Source organism: Nomascus leucogenys, chromosome 3 (genome assembly GCF_006542625.1).
Source record: "Nomascus leucogenys isolate Asia chromosome 3, Asia_NLE_v1, whole genome shotgun sequence".
In the NCBI taxonomy this organism is placed as follows: domain Eukaryota; kingdom Metazoa; phylum Chordata; class Mammalia; order Primates; family Hylobatidae; genus Nomascus; species Nomascus leucogenys.
Window position 1 is genome coordinate 115,541,644 of NC_044383.1, and position 22,573 is coordinate 115,564,216.

Genomic DNA, 22,573 nt, shown 5'->3' on the forward strand with positions numbered 1-22,573 from the left:
ACAAAGAAGCCATTATTTGCTTTACAGTAAAGTTTAGTATTTTGAAACACAAAACTTGGATTTGTTCATATCCTATTTTCTGTAAACCCATAAAATTAACACAGAATAACTCATGTGATGTTTAAAATAGATTATGAGTGGCATAGTAAAATGTATTACTCTCCTAGAGAACAGAAATTAAAATTAGTATCTGTTGGCAAGATATTACTTCATAAAAATTGCCTGAAATAGCGTTTTATAAATATCAAATTGATGTTGCCTATTTTTAATCACTGCAGAGTGGGATTTTTGGGATATATCAGCTTTTATTATTTATAGTCACAATTTACTTAAATTCTAACATATATTTATTTAAAATAAAACATACACTTTGCTTGCCAATTTGCAAAAGTGATCACAAAGTATGTTTTCTACTTGCAACCTGAGATAAGCCTAGCTAAATGTGGTAATTTACCTTAACTCTGTAAAATAGGCAACTTCCAACCACTTGGTGAAACCCGAAGTCTGAAGTTTTATCCTATCTTGATCTACAGAGATATAATCAACATTGTTGTTTTTAATAGCCAGTTGCCACCAAAGATCTGATCACAATAATGCAGAGACCTTTATATATTTTCACTAGAACACTATTGTACATTTATAATCAAAAATGATTAATAATGGCAGTTATTGCTCCCTATATATGGGAGCAGAAACAAAATAGAATGTGGTTATCGCTGTAATGAAAACAGGACTTACTATTCTAAAAGATGATGATAAACATCAGTTGATCTCCAGATGCTGATTATTGATGTAACACTTTGCTTGTTGTACCCCTTAAATGTCGTCCTCTCTCTGCTCCTACTCACTGCTCAAGTAAGTTCTTATTTGAAAGGACAGTAAGTAAGTTATAGTTTCCTATAGTCTAAGCTGTGTCATGTTGTTCACATCCAGGTGTTAGGCAATCTATAAAACATTTTCTGTTCACCTTGTTTGCACCTTCTACTCATTTGTTTTGTTAGTAAAAGATATTTGAGTTTCTTGTTGTCAACCTTAGCATTGGTCCAGGCTAACAGTGTGTGGAATGGCAACTATCGCTGTGATTCTAGATGATTTTCCTAGTTGTTAGCGATCAGTCTAAGTGGTTTGTATATTATTGAGGAAGCTGTTCTGTTAGCTGATTAAGGAGTTGCACAGTTGAATTGTCGTATGGAGACAGCTGATCACTGTTGCCTTTGTTTTCAGCAAGTTTTATTTGAAGAGTAAACTAAACTCTACTTTGATCGCAATTTCTACTCTGGCAAGGCCCAGGAGGTTTTATTGACCTTGAAAGACAAACTGAAATCTCATAATCTTAAAGTGGGAAGAAATAAGTAAACTAGTCTAGCCTTCTCTTTTTCTGTGACATCCACAAAATAGACAGTATCCTAATGCAAGGAAGCATGGTGTTATGAAGTGGCTACAGAAGGTTTGAAACCTAGCTTGCAATTTGTGTGACATTATTTAATTTCCTAAACCTCATTTTCATCCTCTGTAAAATGGATGTAAAATACTACATACATGTATGTGAAGTATCTAAGCATAATGGGTGCTCAATAAATTCTAGGCATTGCTATCATCATTGTTATTATGTGACCATTTTTTTCCCCAAAGACCTGATGTTTTGTGCAACTCATCAGTTTCTGATGAAATATTTTCTTTAGGCCGACTTTCAGTTTCCTGTTATTATCTCTAATTCTAGGCTCTTCAAGTCACTGAAAACCACTTTTATGGCCACCTTACATTTCTCCTGTCTTTAAGCCCTTCACATGCATTATTTATAGATTCGTAAACACTCTGGTTGTGACTATTTTTCTCATCTGTAAAATGAGGATATGAATGGTACTTACCTCACAGAATTGCTGTAAATATTAAGTGAGTTAATGATGGCAAAATATAATACATTGCCAGTCATGTAGTGACTGTTGTATAGATAAAAACTATTCTCCCATTATTATTTATAGTACTTTCAAAGTTTCCGTTAGTGTTTTGAAGAGTCATACCATCTTTGAACCACATTGAACTTGTTTTCCTATGTATTATATATATAATTTTATTTAATATATATAAAACACATATATCAATAGTTAATATATAAATATATTTATATATTATATATATAATATATAAACATATATATAAAACATATACATATAAAACACATCTATCATAAAACATATATATAAAACATAAATATCATTAGTTGGTATGTCAACAAATCCATCAGTCTCAGCTGAAGTCTACAGCTTTCCTCTCTATTCAAAGAAATGACAGGCTAAAAGGCTTTCTTAATGACTCTGGAATCAAATTTTTATTTGAGAAGATATTTATTTTAAAATAGAATAACTAAATACATCTTAATAAGCCCTAAATATATGCTAATGTAAAAGTTTCTTTTTGAAGGGGATAAAGGGAAGTGAGAAATAGAAAATTCAGATCCAGGGAACCATCAATGGCATTCATCTAGGAGAGTTAATTTAACATACACACATTAACACATAATTTTATCTTTTGTTAAAAATGTGTATTTACTCATTTTATTCCTATTTGATTAGAGCAGAGAATTTATGTATCTCTACCTAAAATTGGTTAATAGCTTTGGCCCTTTCAAAACTACTCGGTATCCTCATTTTAGCTTCAGCTTCTTTGGTTTGGATGCAGTGTGTGATTTTTTTTGTGACAGTAAGCCAGTAGTTATTATGCATGGGGAATCCTGGTAGAAATGCAGTATTTTGTACTAATTGCTAACAGAAAGATCTGTAGTACTGGCTGCATGATTTGTCCCTTACATGTGCCCAGCTATACCAATCTGAATTTAGTACTGTGTTTGTTAATATTAGACGCAAATTTATCCTGACACTTTTATAGGCAAAGCCTCGGAAACATTTAGTCATGTAAAATATAATCATGGTCTTGAAATATTTGCTGTTGCTCCTGTGTATTTTAGGCAGGATTTCACTTTGTAACCTTATTAGTATTGCTGAATTTGGAGAATGGTTTGGAAAGATTCTTTGAGGTCCTGATTGTAAGATAGGTGTTAATTTACACTGAGCCATTACTGCACTTTATCAAAGAACAGTTGTTTACAGAATGTGAATATTCCGTGTCTCTACACACTCTTCAGATCTTCCCTGTGATAGTAAATTAAATTTGGTTTTAATTTGCATTCCATTTCCAATGTTTGTTGCCAGACACTTTGGACTTTTTGAGGGCAAATAAAAGTAGCTTCTGGTGTAAGTGAAATATTTTATGTCAGAATAAAATAGCAAACCATTATGTAAAGGGCACTTTCCCCATGTGTTTACCTTATAACTTCATGAGCTAGACTTGTACAGAAGCTTTGAAAAAATCCCCATGGCTGTCGTATGCATAAGTCTCTCTGACCCATTCAGACAGATGTTAGTATATTGCTTGTAGCGTACTATAAAACTTACCTTTCACTTATGGAAATGTGCTTGTACTTTGTTCCCCAAAAAGCAAATACAGATACCATAAGACATGGGATAATAATAAACCTTTGGACACAGAAACATAAAATGGAATGTATGAGCCCTTGAAAGAGCAATTAAATACATTTTCATTTCAACAGCTGAAGATAAGGAACCAAAACAGATGGGCAGGGGATAGAATAAATGAGAGAAAAATCAGTATTCATCATGCCTCTTGGCATTCTAGTACACCAATTTACTCCGTAGCATATTACAGTACATCAGCTCTAGCTCTGCATTCCAGTCCATGATTTATTCTTGTATGAAGTAAAAACTGAGAAAACAATAGGTACTTTCCCTGGAAATTTCTGGAACCATCTAGTAAGGAGTATCTAGCCATGCTATTATCAACAAACTGATTCAATTCCTTCTTGGAAGTAGGTTATATATTATTAAATAAATTAAAGAATAATTTAGTGTTTGCTATCAAAGGCACGCACTGCCCTAAAAAGCATGGTGAAACATCCTATTATCATTATCAAGTATCTTTCAACATCTATCTTGGAGGTGAAAAAAAGCAAATTGCTTGCTTACATCCTGGTGCCAAAACTGTTGGTCTGATTGCTACTCAAAGTGTGGTGCACAGACCAACAGTATCAGTATCACCTGGGAGCTTGTTAGAAAAGCACATTCTCAATCAGAGACTAAGAGAAACCAGGTGATAAAATTACCTCCTGATTCAGAAATACTGGGGGGTGTGGACCAGCCCTCTAGGATTTCCGAAAGTCCTACAGGTGATTCTGAGGCCCACTAAAGCTTGAGAACCAGACTGCGGATCTTGGTGTTTAGACACAGCCAATTTGGCCTTAATTGAGTTCTATGTTGTGTTTTCTGTAATTGTTTAATGTAGACAAGTTTGTTGAAGTTTGCATTGAACGGGGCTATGAAGCCAACATAATCTTTTCCTTTTACTTGGTTTCCATGCAGTGCAAATTCTGTTTCATTCTGGCTAGGAGAAGAGTAAGAGATATAACCCTAGTTCCAGACTTCTGCTCTTGCCTCCAAAGCCTCTTTGTTCACTCAGCTTGTGAAGCATCAGGAGCTTGCAAAGCCCCTGCAGGTGACGCTCTACAGTTGCAGGTGTCACCTGCAAGAAGCTGATTTATTAAAAGCCCTGCCAGGGCAGTTTAATCCCTGTGAAGTGATACCGTAACTCACCTCTAGCTGCTGTCCTATCAAAAAATCACCCTCCGTCCTCCTTCTCTTTGTTTACTAGCACCAGTTAATGGTTTTCTCTCCATTAAGCAGCTCAGGCGACTGCTGTTTAGAGAACTAATTGAATTCTTGCCAAGTTTGGGCATGATCCAGAACTGCTCCTATTCTCGATATTTTCCATGCTGTGTATTTTCCCCATTCTAACATGTATATAGCGTTGATACCTCTATCTGCAGAATGTAATAAATTGTAACTGTATACGTGAGAGTATATTATAAATGCGGTAGTTCCTGCTCCTTGGCATGCAGATACACCTCATTACTGTGCAATGCAAAACTAAAAATATACATGTTTTTTAAATCTGCCAAAAGAATCAATATATGTTAATTTTGGAAATTATACTACTATTTATGAGATCTATTCCATAATGAAGAGTCAACAATCCATTTATCTTTCTACCAATTCTACCACCTATCCTGACCCCTACCACCAGATTTGAATAGTACCTCTTTGATGGCCAAAAATATTATGGTGAGTGTATTAGTCCATTCTCGTATTGCTATAAAGAAATGCCTGAGACTGGGTAATTTGTAAAGAAAAGAGGTATAATTGGCTCATGTTTCCATCAGGCTGTACAGGAAGCATGACTGGGGTGGCCTCAGGGAACTTTCACTCATGGCAGAAGGCAAAGCTGGAGCAGGCATATTCACACAGCCAGAGCAGGAGGAAATGGGGGCTGGAGGTGGCACACACTTTTAAATAACCAGGTCTCATGAGAACTCCGTCATGAGAACAGCACTAGGGGGGTGGTGCTAAGCCATTAAAACCACTCCAGTGATTCAATACCTCCCGCGAGGCCCCATATCCAGTACTGGGGATTACATTTCAATATGAGATTTGGATGGGGACACAGATCCAAACCATATCTGGTAGAATATTAGCATTCTTGGCTACTTAAAGAATATAGTTTTTCTAGCCTTTAGCAATTATTTATCTATAAGACCGAAAGAGGATGATCATCGAAGTAGGGATTTGTGAGACTGCATCTAACCATGGGTGGTAATAGACTGAAGGGATAAAGAGGAAGAGTTGGCAAATAAATAAGTCAATAAATATTTTCATAAGAAAAAAACACTATAGAAAGAAAAGTTATTTTTATTTTGACTTTTTTTTTTTTTTTGAGGTAGAGTCTCAGTCTGTCGCCCAGGCTGGAGTGCAGTGGCGCAATCTTGGCTCACTGCAACCTCCGCCTCCCAGTTTCAAGCCATTCTCCTGCCTCAGCCTTCCAGGTAGCTGAGACTACAGGGGCCCACCACCACGCCTGGCTAATTTTTGCATTTTTAGTAGAGACAGGGTTTCACCATGTTGGTCAGGCTGGTCTTGAACTCCTGACCTCAGGCGATCCACCTGCCTCGGCCTCTCAAAGTGCTGGGATTACAGGCATGAGCCACCGCACCTGGCCTTCTTTAGACTTTTTTTTTTTTAATTATTCTACTCAATAGATACCAAGCTAAAAATTTATATACTTTTTGAATGTGTAATACATAAAGCATGTGGAGGTCAAATTACTATGATTTTCTCCAGTGCAATCTAATGGAGCACCACACATTTAGACTCTGGAGCATGTTTCATTCCCTGTGGACAGGTTCCTTTGGATTGCTCATGTAGGGACTTAGGGGGTATTTTTAATGTTTTATTCTATGCCTTAAAGGAAATCTTCAGTACTTGTGCAATACACTTTTTCTCCCCACATCTATTTGCTCCTCCTCTTTGGACCCTCAGTTTATATTATCGCCTCTATTTCAGGTTCTGGGAGACATGCATATCTGTTCTTTTGTTGTTGTTCTTATCTTTTTCAACCATCATCCATTTGATAGCATCAATGTTCTGAGATGAGTAGTTTCATCTTCCATGGAATTATTCTTGGACTATAAAATATTTCATAGCTGAATTCTTTGAACATCTGCCTGGGATGTTTAGCAGAAGTAACTACTCTTTGTCGCTTCTCTTTCACAGTTTGTGGAGATGAGTGCACTGGCCTTCTTCTCAGTGACTTGGCTCGCCTGGAGCAGATGGTCATGAGCATCAACCTCACTGGTCCTCTGCCTGCGCCATATAAAATGCTGTATGGTCTTGAAAATATGACTCAGGAGCTAAAGGTAGGTTGGTGCAGTCACAAGCAAGGGCCAGGGACAAGGTGACAGAAGCTTCACAAGCAGTATTGGCCGTAATTGGTAAATGTTCTTCCCACAGCCCCAAATCAAGGGACACAGCTGTTAGGGAAATTCAGAGACTTTCTTAACCAGTGTTTTTCAAACGCAAGAACTATAATATACAGATTTCTATTAAGGGAAAAGAGTCTCATGTACCCCCCAGCGTCTGGCCTAAATCAGTTTTATTATGTCACTTAAATATGTGCAAACATAAAATCAGGTATAAACTCTTTATACTTATAGCTCTATAAAATTAAAACCAATTAATCCTTATAAAACCAATAAAATTCAAATTAAAAACATTAATATAAAGTAACATGATTTTGGCTGAATGGAAATTGCTGCTTGCAACAAGAATAGGATATTGACTATTTCCACACAGTTCTTCCACCAGAGGTGATGTGGTAACTCATTTCTCCTACCTTACCACACTTGAACCAGAGAGTCCCCTGCAAAGGATCCTGAAATGAATGTGGGCATCACTTGACAAGTTTATGTGACTAACGTGCTCAGTCTCCCATAGGATCAAACACAGGCAAATGTAGACACTGAGATCACGTGGCCATATTCATCTCTCAGGTGCCTAGCCTGGGATCCAGAAATTCTTACATTAATATTTAAGGTTATCATCAAAATGAAAACACATGATTAGAATCTTGTACTAGAGAGCTAGAACTAGTAGACCTTTAAAAGTTCTTCAACAAGCACCAGTTTGATAAACACTGTTCTAAGTTGTGGTTAAAGCTTTTGGTAGTTAACGAGGTAGGAGAAAACATTAAGGAAATTGGGGTTGTCTCACCTGATGAAAAATGATGAAAGGTGTCAACTTACTATCAGTCAATTATCAGATATTTATTAAGAAATTATAGAACACCTCAGCATTGCACTTGGTTCCCTGGGGATTTCATGACTCTTTTAATATCTTCACTACCCTTAGGAAATGTAGATTCTATGTGCTTTAAAAATAATCATTAAACAATAATCAAGCAATTATCAAAAATACATAATGACCATGTGTTTTACAAACATTCGAAGTACATTAGAGTACAGAGACTGGAGAAATCAGTAAGATTCAGAGTAACCAGGGAATGTACCATTACTGAGAGTTTAATTTCTGTTGGAATTTGCAGTGTAGACACAATTTTAATAGAGAAGTATTTGTTGCTTTAGAGGAAGGCACCTAAGATTTATTCACTAGGCATTGGTAGATATTCTTTCAGGAAATATATTCTTTAATTCTGACCGTAACCTTTAAGGTAAGTATTATTATCCCTATTTTCCAGAAGAAGAAACCAATAATGATGATAACAAGAATAACTAACATTTATTGAAAAGGTAGGCAAATGACTGAAGTCTTAAATGGATTACCATACATAGCTTTTACAGAAACTCCAAGAAATAGGAAAGAAGTTGTCATGTTCTGAATATTTACATCTCCCCAAATTTATATATTGAAAGTCTGTCACAGTCCTTTGGAGCTGCTAGGACAAATACCATAAACTGATTAGCTTATAAACAATAGAAATATATCTCTCACAGTTCTGAGGCTAGGAAGCCCAAGATCAAAGTACCAGCAATGTTCAATGTCTAGTGAAGGCCTGTTCCTCATAGAGGGTGACTTCTTGCTGTGACCCCGCATTTAATTCATTTAATATCTGGATACTAAGGAAAAGGATAGCTAGCTCTCTGGGGTCTCTTTAATAAGGGCACGAATCCCAATCATGAAGGCTATGTTCTCATGACTTAATCACTTCCCAAAGGCTCCACGTCCTAATATCATCACATTGGGAACTAGGATGTCAACACATGGATATTGGAAGGATGCAAACATTCTGACTACAGCAAGCCTTAGCCCCCACTGTAATGGTATTTGGAGATCCCTCTGCCATGTGAGGACACAGGGAGAAGGCAGCTGTGCTTAACAGAGCCATGTGAGCGGAGGCAGTGGTGTGAATTAGATCTGTCTGGCAGATATTAAAAGTCAGACCTGCTAGTGAAAGATAAGCCTGGAGACTTCAGTGAGGCAGGGTGATATGATGGACAACCTTGAAAGCCAGGCAGAGGAACCTGAGTTTACCCCGTGGTCCCAGTATTCAGGGAAGTGAAGAGTTTTAGTGAAAAGAATGCTGATCAGTTATTTTCCTTGTATATGGAAAGAATACAGAAAAATAAACTGGAAAAGCAAACATTTTAGTTGAACATAAAACATTTTAAAACTAATAAGTAATGGATGATGAAGTAAAGAGGATCCTATAGAAGAGGCTCCAATCTGTGAACATCATCTAAGCCAAGGGATTCAGTGACCCATCAACTTCTGGCTGGATATTGATCCAGATGACCTGGATTATCCTTAAATTCTAGTCTTTCTTGATTCTTTATTTTGTTTTTCTTCCATCATTCACTTGACATCTGTATACTGAGGATCACCTTTTGATATTATAAAAATTTAAGTTATTTCACCTCTTTGCTCAATTTCTTTAACTATGTCAGTGCTCCCCAAGCTTCAGCCAAAGACCATCAAGGACACACATGTGATGGAACAAAGTAGGATTTATTAACTTGTTGCAACAAGGGACACTGAACACCATGGTGGAATTGTGGGCTGTCTCAATAAGAAGGTGTTAGGAATAACTTCTAGTATCTGAGGTTGTGCTAGATAACTTAAGGTTAGCACTCAACTGGGTGCTATTTGGAAGTGGGAGTAATTCTGTGAGTATTTTATGAATCCTATCTAGAGGGAAGGAAGAACAGAAGGAAGATAAAGCTATGATTAATAAGGAGGCAGTGGTCATTCATATTAGCCAGCAAATGGGAGGTTGGGGTAGTTTTGTGGTCTGCACAAAACCCGCTATGGTTTTGTCTGCGCTTAGACATTACAGGGTAGTCTCTTTTTTTCTGTTTCATTCATCGCTTGTTCCGAGTGACCTTGTCTAATGTTAGTATCCTATGAGATTATTTATGTTCCATAGGAAAAAAAAATATGGCCCTGCTGTTAGGCCAGTTCCTAGCAACACCGAGGACAGGCCAGTTAGTTAGCGCCTAGCCAGGTCTCTATGTTAAGGCCTGCCGTTCTCTTTTTTACCCGCGATCTGTGTCTCTGTTAATTGGAATGGGAGCCTTAAATGGGCCAGGCAAGGAGTTTATCTTAACTCTACCCCTTACAGACTGTGTGATCTCACGCACATTTTTAACTGTCTTCAAGACAGTTTGCTCTTTCATGAAATGGAATAATACCCCCCATAGAGCTCTTGTGAAAATTAAACGAAAAAACAAAACAAAACATAAAAAGCCTGGCACATAATAATTTCTCAAGAAGTCACTGCAATTTTTATTATTCGCCTGAATATTTGGCATGACACTCAATGTGTAAGTGCCCAGTTGAAATAGTTTCCTTATCTTTTCTTTGAAGGTGAGAAGGCTAAGTTCCTTTTATATACACAAAAATGTGTTCTGTTAAACACTGATCACTGCAAGGCCATTTACTAAAAATGTTTATGGGATGGAATCTTTTTCAGCACTTGCTCTCACCTCAGCGGGCCCCAGAGAGGCTTATCCAGCTGGCAGAGGGCAATCTGAATACACTCGTGACCGAAATGAACGAGCTGCTGACCAGGGTAAGTTGGCAAAATTATGAATCTTCTGAAAGCAGATAGATTATGTCAATGAAAGAAAATTACTTCAAAGTTCTGAAATGCAAATCACCTTCTTCCTAATTCCCAATATGGTATATAAAATAGATGTATTCTGACTTGCTACTTCTGCCTCAAGTCAAATCATAGAAATCAGTAGCACGCAGAAAAGTTGGGGATACCTGGAAATTGTCAAGAACAATGGCTAAAAAGTCCAGAATGACAGTGTATTTTGAGAACTTTATTCAGTAGCCTCCATGGTAAAGTTTTTATCTGTTCCGATTTCCAAAAGCACTATCTTTGATTGTGTAAAGAGAAAGAAAAACAAATGAAAATACTTATGGTCTCTTTCATCTCATCATGGAATTTTTGCATTTGTATAGAAATACAGTGTAAATCAGTCTTTCTACACAAAAGAGGGAAATCTTCTCTATTGTGAGACTCCAAAGTACTTAAGACACTTTTTAATGTCAGAATGTAAAGTCCATGTTGCATTTATCAGGCTTTTTAAAGAATTGGAAATTTTAAATTTTCAAAACTGTGATGGTATTAAAAACTTTTTGCCGTTAGAGAATGAAGAAAACAACATAAAGCCCGCCATCTTGTGGCCAGAAATATGCATGAAGCGAGAAACGGGGCTGCAAAGTAGGGATTTAATTTGATTATCTAAGAGCTTTAAATGATAAAGAATATTAGAGCTAGAAGGTTCCTGGGGATTATCTAGTCCATTTTGTATTTTAAAGAAGAGCTGCCTCGGGCCATGACAGTGAAACGAATTAACAATGGCCATACAATTTGCTAAACCCAGGGACTTAAGCAGGACCCAGTCTCAAGATTCCCACTGACCCAGTACATTTTCTACAGAGCCTGCTGTCGGTTTAGGAAAATATCCACAGGGAAATCAAATAGGCTTCTGAGCACATAATGCTAAACAACCGCCCTGATGTTACAATAGCATAGTAAACACTTTTTCAGAATCTCATAGCAACAATATAGAATGTACAGATACAACACGGAGTTTCTTGCCAAACGTATGTAGACATTAGATTAAATTGAGTGCATTTATCTCATATTAATTTAATATGAAATAATTCATATTTGTTATGTGGCTACTAATAAATAAGAATTTTCTAACAGGTCATGGCAGAATAAATCAATTTAACAAGCACACATAAATGTTCATAACATACAAAGCCTAAGTTAAGTGTTGGCAGGTGAAAAATATGAATGAGGCTCAATCTGTCTTCAAAGAACTTTGAGATGTGTGTGTGTGTGTGTGTGTGTGTGTGTACATCAGCATTTAAGTGTATGGAGGACAATATTAGACAACTGCATGCAGGTATATAATAAAACATGAAATAAAAGAAAGTCGGAAGAAATTCTCGAGAAATATTTAATAATAGAACAATTTCATCTGCTTAGGGGTAATTGGAAAAAATTCCATGGAATAAATGGCATTTCATTCATTCATTCATTCACTTAACTAATACTTATTGGGGGTCTCTCATGTTCAAGGAATTAAGACAGACACTGAGGATAGAGAGGTGTCAGCAAAACTGCGCAGTCCTTGCCCTCATTGGCTTAGTATAGTCTAATGATCTGACCTTAGAGACCCAAGAAGTATTTCTTTTTTTTTGAGACAGAGTCTTGCTTGCTCTGTCACCCAAGCTGGAGTGCAGTGGTGCGATCTCGGCTCACTGCAACCTCTGCCTCCCGGGTTCAAGCGATTCTCCTGCCTCAGCCTCCCGAGTAGCTGGGATTACAGGTGTGTGCCACCACACCTGGCTAATTTTTTTTGTATTTTTAGTAGAGACAGGTTTCACCATGTTGGTCAGGCTGGTCTTGAACTCCTGACCTTGTGATTGGCCTACCTCGGCCTCCCAAAGTACTGGGATTACAGGCATGAGCCACCACACCTGGCCACAAGAAGTATTTCATTAAGAGTGTCAGATCTTTATTATGTCTCAGCCTATACTCTTTACTCTTTCCGGCAGATTCTCTCACACTATGTTTTTTAAACAGACTTTATTTTTTAGAACAGCTTAAAGTTCAAAGAAAAATTGAGTGTAAAGTTCAGAGAGTTCTCATATCTACTCCCTGCCCCCACAACCTTCTCCACCAGAATGGTACATTTATTATAATCGATAAACCTAAGTTGACACCTCCTCATCACCCAAAGTCCATAGTTTACATTAGGGTTCACTCTTGGTATTGTACATTCTATGGGTTTGGAAAAATGCATTATGACATGTGTCCACCATTGTAGTAAAATATAGAAAAGTTTTACTGCCCGAAAACTCCTCTATGCTTCACCTATTCATACCTCCCTGCTCCTTGACCCCTGGCAACCACTCATATTTTTACTACATGCATAGTTTTGCCTTTTTTGGAATATATAGCTGGAATCATACAGTGTGGTGCTTTTTCATATCGGCTTCTTTCCCTTGGTAATATACACTTAAGGTCTCTCCAAATTCTTTCATGCTTTATAGCTCATTTCTTTGTAGTGTTGAATAATATTTCATTGTCTAGACATATCACTGTTTATTTATTCATTCCCCTACTGAAGGACATCTTGGTTGCTTCCAAATTTTGGCAGCGTGAATCAAGTTGCTGTAAACATCTTTGTGCAGACTTTTGTGTGGACACAAATTTTCAACCTATTTGGGTGAATATAAAGGAGCATGATTGCTGGATGGTATGGTAAGAGTATATTTAGTTTTGAAAGAAATTGCCAAAATGTATTCCAAATGGTCTTTTCTATTTTGCATTCCTACCAGCAATAAATGAGAGTTTCTGTTGCTCCACATCCTCACTGGCATTTGGTGTTTTTAGTGTTTGGATTTTGTCATTCTAATAAGTGTGTATGGTATCTCATTCTTGTTTTAGTTTGCAATTCCTTAATGACATATGATGGCGTGCATCTTTTCGTATGCTTATTTGCCATCTGTATATCTTCTTTGGTAAGGTGTCTATTTAGGTCTTTTTCCATTTTTTCATTGGGTTGTTTTCTTGTCGAATTCAGAGTTTTTTGTGTATTTTGGGTAATAGTCCTTTATCAGATATGTCTTTTGCCATTATTTTCTTCCCCTCTGTGGCTTGCCTTGTTCTCTTGAGAAGTGTCTTTCACAGAGCAGAAGTTTTTAATTGTAATGAAGCTCAGCTTATCAATTAGGTTTCTCCTGGTTGAGGCTTTGGTGTTATATCTAAAAAGTCATTGCCATATCCACGGTCATCTAGATTTTCTCCTATGCTATCTTCTAGGAGCGTTACAGTTTTGCATTTTACACTTAGGTCTATAATCCATTTTTAGTTAATTCCAATACTATTTTAAAATAAACTTTTTACTTTACAATAGTTTTAGATTTCAGAAAACTTGCAAAGAGAGTACCAAGAGCCTTCACATACTCCATTCCCAGTCTCCCCCATTGTTAACATCTTACATTAGCATGGTACATGTGTCATAGCTGATGAGCTAATAATATTGATATATTACCATTAACTCTAGACCATATTCATATTTTTTCAGTGTTTACTGAATGTTTTTTACTGTTTCAGGATCCCATGCAGGATACTACATTTAGCCATTGTGTCTTCTTAGGGTTCCTCTAGACTGTGACAACACTGTCAAAAATACTATAACAGTGTTTCTGATGACTTTGACAGTTTGGACAGGTTCGTGTGTTTGGTAAGCTGTCCCTCAACTGGGGTTTGTCTCATATCTTTCTCATGATTAGAATGGAATTATGAGTTTTTGTGGGCAAAACTTCAGAGGTAAAGTATCATTTTCATCACATCAAGAACCCATGTGACCAATATGACTTATTACTGTGGATATTGACCCAGATCACCTGACTAACGTGGTGTTTGCCAGACTTTTCCACTGTAAAGTTACTATTTTATGCCCTTCTCATACTCTAATACTATTTTTATCTGCCCGTTCTTCAGATTCAGTAACATAAAAGGCATAGAAATTGGACTACTGAAAGCAAAGATCACTTTTATGGGTTGAGAAGGGGGAGGAAATGTACTCATTCATTACTTTTTTCCTACCATATTTATAATTAGAAATATATATCTTCCATGCAGACCATAAATACTTAAGTCAACATGACCAATTCTGTCTTTCCCTGTGGTCAAGCTGCATGACAATCAAACGGTGAATTAATACAGATGGAATTATAATTAGAGAGTTAGATGGTTTCATTATCCAAAATCAGGCTAAGTACGCTAATGCCTCTATCTCAGAGTCATGAATGATCCTGCACTTGTGACCAGGGTATGAGAAATGCAGTGGCCACAACTTCCAATTACCCATGACTACATTAGAGGAGACAGTGCCCTAGACCAGGACTGCACATTGGAAATACCAGCAGCCCTTTCTCACACCCACAGGTTGTGATGCAGTTGGTCTGGGGTAGAGTCAGACCACTGGGATATTCAAGAACTCCCCAGATTATATTGATAAAGAATTACTGTGATCCTGTAGTTACCTAATAGCTAAGACTCTCTTCCCTCTGGAAAATGCGTTAATTGGTACTGCCAATCATTTTTTTTTTTTTTGAAACAGAGTTTCACCCTTGTTGTCCAGGCTGGAGTACAATGGCGTGAACTCAGCTCACTGCAACCTCCACCTCGTAGGTTCAAGCAATTCTCCTGCTTCAGCCTCCCAAGTAGCTGGGATTACAGGCACCCACTACCATGCCCAGCTAATTTTTTTTTTTTTTTAGTAGAGATGGGGTTTCATCATTTTGGCCAGGCTGGTCTCGAGTCCCTGACCTCGGGTGATCCACCCGCCTCGGCCTCCCAAAGTGCTGGGATTACAGGTGTGAGCCACCGCATCTGGCAGTACTGCCAATCTTTGTTATGCTCCTTTTTCTCTGCTTGGTTGGCTCACCCGTCACTTGATACAGTCTTTAGATTTGTTAAGAGCACATGGCAAGGTTGATCCTGCATGACGGCTGTAGGAGCTGCCCTCTCTTCTTTAGGGGCTTTTGTATTTTATACTCATTGTTTTTAAATGGAGAAATCTAATTCCCTAATATCCCTGGGTAAAGAAGATATTATTCCACCCAAGAACTCACATTTAAAATGTATTTTGATATATTTTAATTAATGTATCAAGTAAAAAAATTACATAATCATATATCTCTTTCAATGCATTTTGATTTGTTGCCATTTTGTTTTACTCACTGGAAGAACCCAAGTTCCTCACATGTGAGAATCATGTTTAACATATTCAAACTGCCCTACAATATGTGTGGAATATTAAGATGCTTTTCGATGATGGCTTTACTTACCTTTATAGCTATCATCCTTAGCTCCTTTCTTTTTTCAGAGCCAAAATTTTTGAAAGACTTGGAGACAAGTCTGTATTTATTTCTCACTCCACTGCTGCCTGGATTTTCACTCCCAGCCTACTACTGAAACTGTTTTTATAAGATAACCAATGACGATCTGGTAACTAAATCCACTGGATACTTATTAATTTTACTTGAAATCTCTGCAGCTTTGATCTTTCCTGCCTTCTTAACATACTGTCCTCTCTCTGTTTTTCTCTTAATTCTCCACCCTTTCATTTTAAGGCTCTTCCTCTCATCAGCCCTTCAAAGTTGGTGTTCCTTGGGGATTAAGCCTCAGTCCATGTTTCCCCTCACTGTATAACTCTTTCTTTGGTCTTCAATTGCCATGTATAAGCTGTTAATTCATAAATCTGTATTTTCAAGGCTGACTTCATTCTCATGCTTTGGCCCTATGTGCCTTACTCTGGATTGGACATCTCAAACTAAACTCATCATTTCCTCTTAAAGCCCATTATTTCTCCTGTTTAGACCATCTCAGTGTTTTATCCTCCATATATGCCCAGTCTCCCAAAGAGAAATTAGCAGGTTGCCCTTCACTCTACTCCCTCTTTCACCCTTCATCAAATTCAGTTTCCTTCTATGGTGGCTCTCTGTAAGACTTATCCAACTATAACCAGTTGTCATTTATATGGCAGAGTGAACATTCTAAATTACAGATCCTATCACGTCATTCTCTTCCTTAAATTGTACTATGGCTTTCCACTTTTTTCGGGATGACATACAGTGCTCTCCCACCATGATCTAATCTCTGCTTCTCTCTCATCTCTCCCCACTACTCACTGTCTGGTCATCTGGACCCCTATGGATTGAGGGTATAAGCCAGAAACCTATAAATTTTCTTTGGTGCCTCTTTCTTCCTCATGATGCTCCTGCTTATCCAATTCATTACCACACACTGGGCTTCCACTTGTGTGTATGGCATTCATCTCTACTACCCCACTCTCATCCAATCTCATATTGTATAGTTTGGGATTACCACATTTGTTTTTTAGCTGGTCTCTCTGCTTTTACTCTTGTTCTCCTCCAAATCTGTTCTCTGTAATGTAGCCAGAATGAATGTTTGCTATTCCAAATGTGAGTACGTCATCACAGTGCTTACAAACTCTTCCCCTGACTTCCCTTAGGCTCGTAAGATAAAGACCAAAATTCTCCCCTTGGCCACATCTCCCACCACTTGTGCCCCTGGCCATCTGCACTCCAGCCATACTGTCCGCCAGCCACTTTGTCCCACCACAAAGCATTGCCACACATTTCTTTATTTTGCCTTAAAGGTAATCTACCTCTCCCTACATTTTGTTAATTTCTGTTAACTCCAATTTACCTTTCAAATCTCAGCTCGTGAAAGCTCTCTGTGCCATCGCAGGGGTTCCAAGATTCCTCCTGTGCTTATCTTATACCACTATTTTTCCTCTAGTTTGTAGTTATAAATTTATCTACATGATCATTTGACAAATAAGTATCTAGTCCACCAGACTATAGACTCCAAATGGGCAAGAAACCTTTTTGTTTCTTATCAGAGTATCACCAATATTATATACATAATAGGTGTTGAGTCAATATTTGTTTAATTAATTGTGAATAATTTTAAAAGCATTTGAACAACAAGATGAAATGTAGACAAACCCAAAATAAACATTGATTTTGCATTCTTTAAAATGCATTAAAATCAGGCATATATTTATAATTATATTGTTGAATATTTTGTTTTCATTGATAAACACCTCTTAACTGTTTATATTCTGTAAGGGGAGAATGCCCTGTAGTAGATTGAACGGTATAAAATATTAAAATTTAGCTTCACTTATATTGTATTTTATTGCCTATTGAATATCAAATTTAATGAAAATGAAGCATTTCCAAAAGCATTTTAAATGATTTAAGTGCCAATATTATGTTTACAAGATTTTATTTATAGTTTTTAAAAGATTTCAACTGCTAACAGTGTTTTTTATTTCTCTTTTTATATTTTTAAAAGATATATAATATAAAACAAGTCATATCTTTTTGGTTTGGAACTTTTAAAATTGGCACGTGAAATATTTAGGAAGAAATTCCACATGAAACTGGCTCATTGTCGTTCCACGGGGTCACCTGGTTGCTCCTTCTTTCCTTGTGTGTTGTTGGTCCTTACGGCTTGCCTGATGAGTGCTTCACTACCACTTAGACATATGGAGCTGGTAATATTGGAAGATGACCCTTGAGAGTATCATATAAATGATTTGATCTGAAATTTAATTTTAGCAGGAAACCATATGAGTCCTCAAATGCAAAGGTGGATGGTATCTAAGCAATGTTATCTATTCAGTAGTTAAGTTTGCTCCATTAGATTCTAGTTTTAACATAAAGAAGGCAGAAAATGAAACACGCTGGTAATATCCAACCAAGAAAATTATGTGCAGATTTTAACAGGTGCAGTAAGAACTGCTTGAGCTAAAGCGGGAAAGTAACAGCTACATTGTTCAGAAGTAAATTAACGTATGCCTAATGGTAATGCATGCTGCCTAGATATAAATACTCTAAAAAACAAAACAAGAAAAAATAGAAAAAGAAATGGGAAAAAAAACCTAGTTGAGTGAATGTCAACATAAAAAAAAGGTAATCAAAGGCAAGAGAGATACAAGATACTGTGTAAGGCATCATTTACAAAGGAACACTGTAAAGATTGCAGAATAGAGGCAAGAGGATGTTAAAATAAGAAAATCCAAGGTAGAGAGTGAAAGGAAGATTGTACAACATATTAGGATAAATGAGAAGTTATTCGTCAACTACTCAAAGGACAAGATAATAGTGAATAAGAAGAAGGATGACTGAGAGATGGAGATGGTAATTTAATAAAACACAGAAAGAGCCAAACTGAATCAGACAGATAGTTCCTATCATGTAGTATTGAGCATTTATTCATAACATTATCAATAGCCTGTCCTGGATGAGACTGATTTTTGTGAATTTTGCTTGGACAGTGATCATACTGTCTATCACCACTACCCATTGGTGATAGTGCATTTGTCATAGGCTTCTTTATGAAGTCTCTCGTGAGTATTTTTGACAAGGGTGACTCTTCAACTTAATTACTGTGTAATGAGACGTGATTTTTAAAAATATATCTAGATGATGTTCTGATATTATTTTGAGATGCGTTAATTCACTGAAAGCCAACGTTTATGTACTTAAAGTATACATTAACTGGAGCAGTGTCCTCTCCTCACCTAGAATACTTCAGTTTTTCATGTATTTTACTACTCTTTCTGGATGTTAGCCAAACACAAAATAGTGTTGGGTACAAACAAAATCTAAGTCTGTGAGAAAAAAAAAAGTGTATTTCATCTCCAATTCCCTGTACATGTAAGTTCAGATAAGTTACTTAACCTCCTCATACCTTCCTTTTCACCTGTGTAAAAAGAGGGATGATGCCTTCTATATATCTCTAAATTCAGGAAGAGTAAATGAGACACACGAGAGTGCTGTAAGCCTTTGCAAACATGTATATAAATTTGACATAACTATTCACAATAGCAAAGACATGGAATCAACCTAAGTGCCCATCAATGATAGGCTGGCTAAAGAAAATGTGGTACATATACACCATGGAATACTATGCAGGCATAAAAAAGAATGAGTTCATGTCCTTTGCAGGGACATGGATGGAGCTGGAGGACATTACCCTCAGCAAGCTAATACAGGAACAGAAAATCAAATACTGCATGTCCCACTTATAAATGGGAGTTAAATGATGAGAACACATAGACATGTAGAAGGGAACAACGTACACTGGGGCCTACCAGAGGGCGGAGGGTGGGCAGGATGAGAGGATGGAGAGGATCGGGAAGAATAACTTATGGGCACTGGGCTTAATACCTGGGTGATGAAATAATCTGTGCAACAAACCCCATTATGCACATTTACCTATGTAACAAATCTGCACATCCTGCACATGTACCCCTGAACTTAAAAGTTAAAAAATAGAAAAAATACAAGTAATTCTGAGGTACAGCTGAGCCTGACTGTGTGTAACTCATCTTTCAGCATGCTAACCCACATTAAGTCAATGCTTTTGGTGCCGGGAACCTCACATCTCCTCTTTTGGAATGTAGCCTAGAGAGGAAGCTCTTCTTCTGTGTTTAGAGGGAAGGTATCTCCTTCAGTAAGCACTGTACTGGCCCTGAAGAGTCTTCCTACCCTACTTCCACTCCCACCCCACCAGCGTGGAACTTGGTGTGTATTCAAAGGCCCAGTTTGAATTACTGTGAGGCCAGTGGCTAGGAAGCAGTGTAGTTGGGACTGGAGATTCTCATGCCTGGCTCTCCTCCCAAGCTTCAGCTGTAGCTCTTGAGCAGCAGCTTCCTCTGAGCTTCTAAAAAATGCCCAGAAAACTGTCCAGCCAGCCACATTTGCTGGCAAGCGTAGCACCAGGCATATGGTCAGTTTGAGTGCTATTAGGTAGGCTTTAGAACTTCCAAGGGATCGTTGGTTTGATTGTCATTGTATCCGCCAATCACCCAACGTCTTTGACCCATGACAATTTGCTAGACACTATGCCTGGCACTCTGAGGAATAAAAAGAGTAAGACAGAGCCCTAGACTTTTCTAATCTATCTATCTAATGGAGATATGGCAAAGCACCTAACAAAATTACTACCCATTAGAGTTGTGAGTAGTGGTAATAATAATTATTTTTGAAAATCTAAGAAAAGACAGCATGTGCTAGAATAGGTAAGGAGGGCTTCACTGAGAAGATGGAGTTGGAATTGAATCTCGAAGGCTGGATTTATTTTGGATAAGTAGAGAAGAGTTAAGAAGCAAAAGTATGAAAAAAATCTTTTTTTGAGAATGTTCCAAAAGAAAGTAGACAAGAAGAATGGTAATAAGGTTGGCAAGATTGGTTAGGAAAATTGTTGTTTAGTCCTGTATATAACAACATTAGAGAATATTTACTATAAGTTAGGCATCATACTACGAGCTGGATATAATATGATGAACAAAACAGACCAAGTTCTCACCCCCTTAGAGCTTACCTTTCAGTTGGAGAAGTTGTCAATAAATAGGTGAGCCAATTACTAAGTAATTCTCAAATCCATGGTGCTATGAAGGAAAAGTCCTGCTGCAGGAAGTGTGGGTCTCAGTGCTAATTTTTTGAACTTCTTTTTTATCATGGAGTTTGTAGGATTCTTGACAATTCAGTATTGAAGTAATCATATAATTAATACTAAGAATAAAATGCATGTGAGTGATGACTCTTACACATTACTATGTAAATAAAATAACCTGTACGACAGATTATAAGCCAGAGGAAGTTAAGACAATGAATACGATCTTGATCATTCAGAATTTAAGAGACAGTGTATGATATATATTTACTTTTTAAAATTTAGACACTTTGAGTTATTAATAAGAATTGGTCCACTTGGTGTGAAATTGTGATCTTTTGGTAATACAGAAAATATATTGATGAAGCAAAATAATATATTTTAAGTTTAAATTATAATGTACATTTTCTGTATCATAAGAGACACTGGTGGTATTGATACATTAATCCTTAAGGTAAGATATTAGAAGATGACCGAAATATAGATCAAGTTCCTTATTATGGTGTTCGGTAATATGTGAAAGTAGGAGTGGTACCATAAAGTTCAGTCAAGTCTAGACTAGAAAAATATCCAAAGCAGTTTAGACTACCTTTTTTTTTTTTTTTTTTTTTTTTTTGAGACAGAGGCTCACTCTGTCGCCAGGCTGGAGTGCAGTGGCGTGATCTCGGCTCACTGCCAAGCTGTTGACCTTAGTTAGTGATTCAAAAGTAACATTTAAATAATTAGGTATGAGTATGTGTGTGTGTACGTGAATGTGTTTATGTATATGTGTCTGTGTGTAAAGATTTATTTGACCCATCAGACCTTTGAGTGCAAACACGTGCAGGAAACCAAGTTTAAGGAAATTAATGCAACATAATTACAACACTCACCACAAAAGCAAGGATTTGAGTAACCTAGGGATTGGATGCACAGTTTATCCCAAAAAATTTTTTAAATCTAAAAGTGAAAATAATTCCATTATTAATATTTTAGAAGAATAAATCCAGAGCATTATAATACATTAGTTAATACTCTCCAAATTATTGTGTGTATGTACTGCAAATTACACAGAAAAAAATTTTAGTTTTCCAATGGATTCTTATCCTTTCATCCTTTCATTTGTGATGTTAACACTTGCAGGTTGAGAAGTTAGATGATAATAGTTGGACTTTATATTCCTTCATTTGTGCAAAACCTTGAAAACTTTCATAAATTAAACCTCTTGCTGCCCTTGGAAAATCACAAAAGGCAGTACAATTTCTCTAGCATCTTTTACCATGTTCTGTGCTGGCCAGACATTTAGTTCCATTTAAAATCCACTTACGTATATTTTAAATATTAATTCTCTGGCCATGCCTAGTACGCAAGCACTCTGGTACAAGATTCTAGAGTATTAATATGCTGCCAACTTGGACCTTGTTCAAAATTATATTGAGATAGTTGATGATTCTCTAATTCATTATCTGTAGTTAGACTATCTGTATCTTTTTAGTAAAAGAGAAGAAGGCTTCTATATTAGCATATGCAACACATAGAAAAATGAAGTGTAAACTTTTCACGGTACTCTAAACCTTGTAATTTTTAAAGAAACAATGTTCTACACACGCCATTTTTGTTTGACTAAATATGGTACATTTTAACC

The 22,573-nt window shown here is 36.9% G+C and overlaps 1 protein-coding gene across 1 annotated transcript in view; it reads left to right on the forward strand.

Annotated features, from left to right (window-relative positions):
- LAMA2 (laminin subunit alpha 2) overlaps positions 1 to 22,573 on the forward strand; it is a 630,974-nt gene that overhangs the window by 467,375 nt on the left and 141,026 nt on the right. The window contains exons 33-34 of the mRNA XM_030809663.1: positions 6,678 to 6,820; positions 10,390 to 10,488. Of these exons, the coding sequence (XP_030665523.1) occupies positions 6,678 to 6,820; positions 10,390 to 10,488 (242 nt within the window). The remainder of the gene's footprint in view (positions 1 to 6,677; positions 6,821 to 10,389; positions 10,489 to 22,573) is intronic.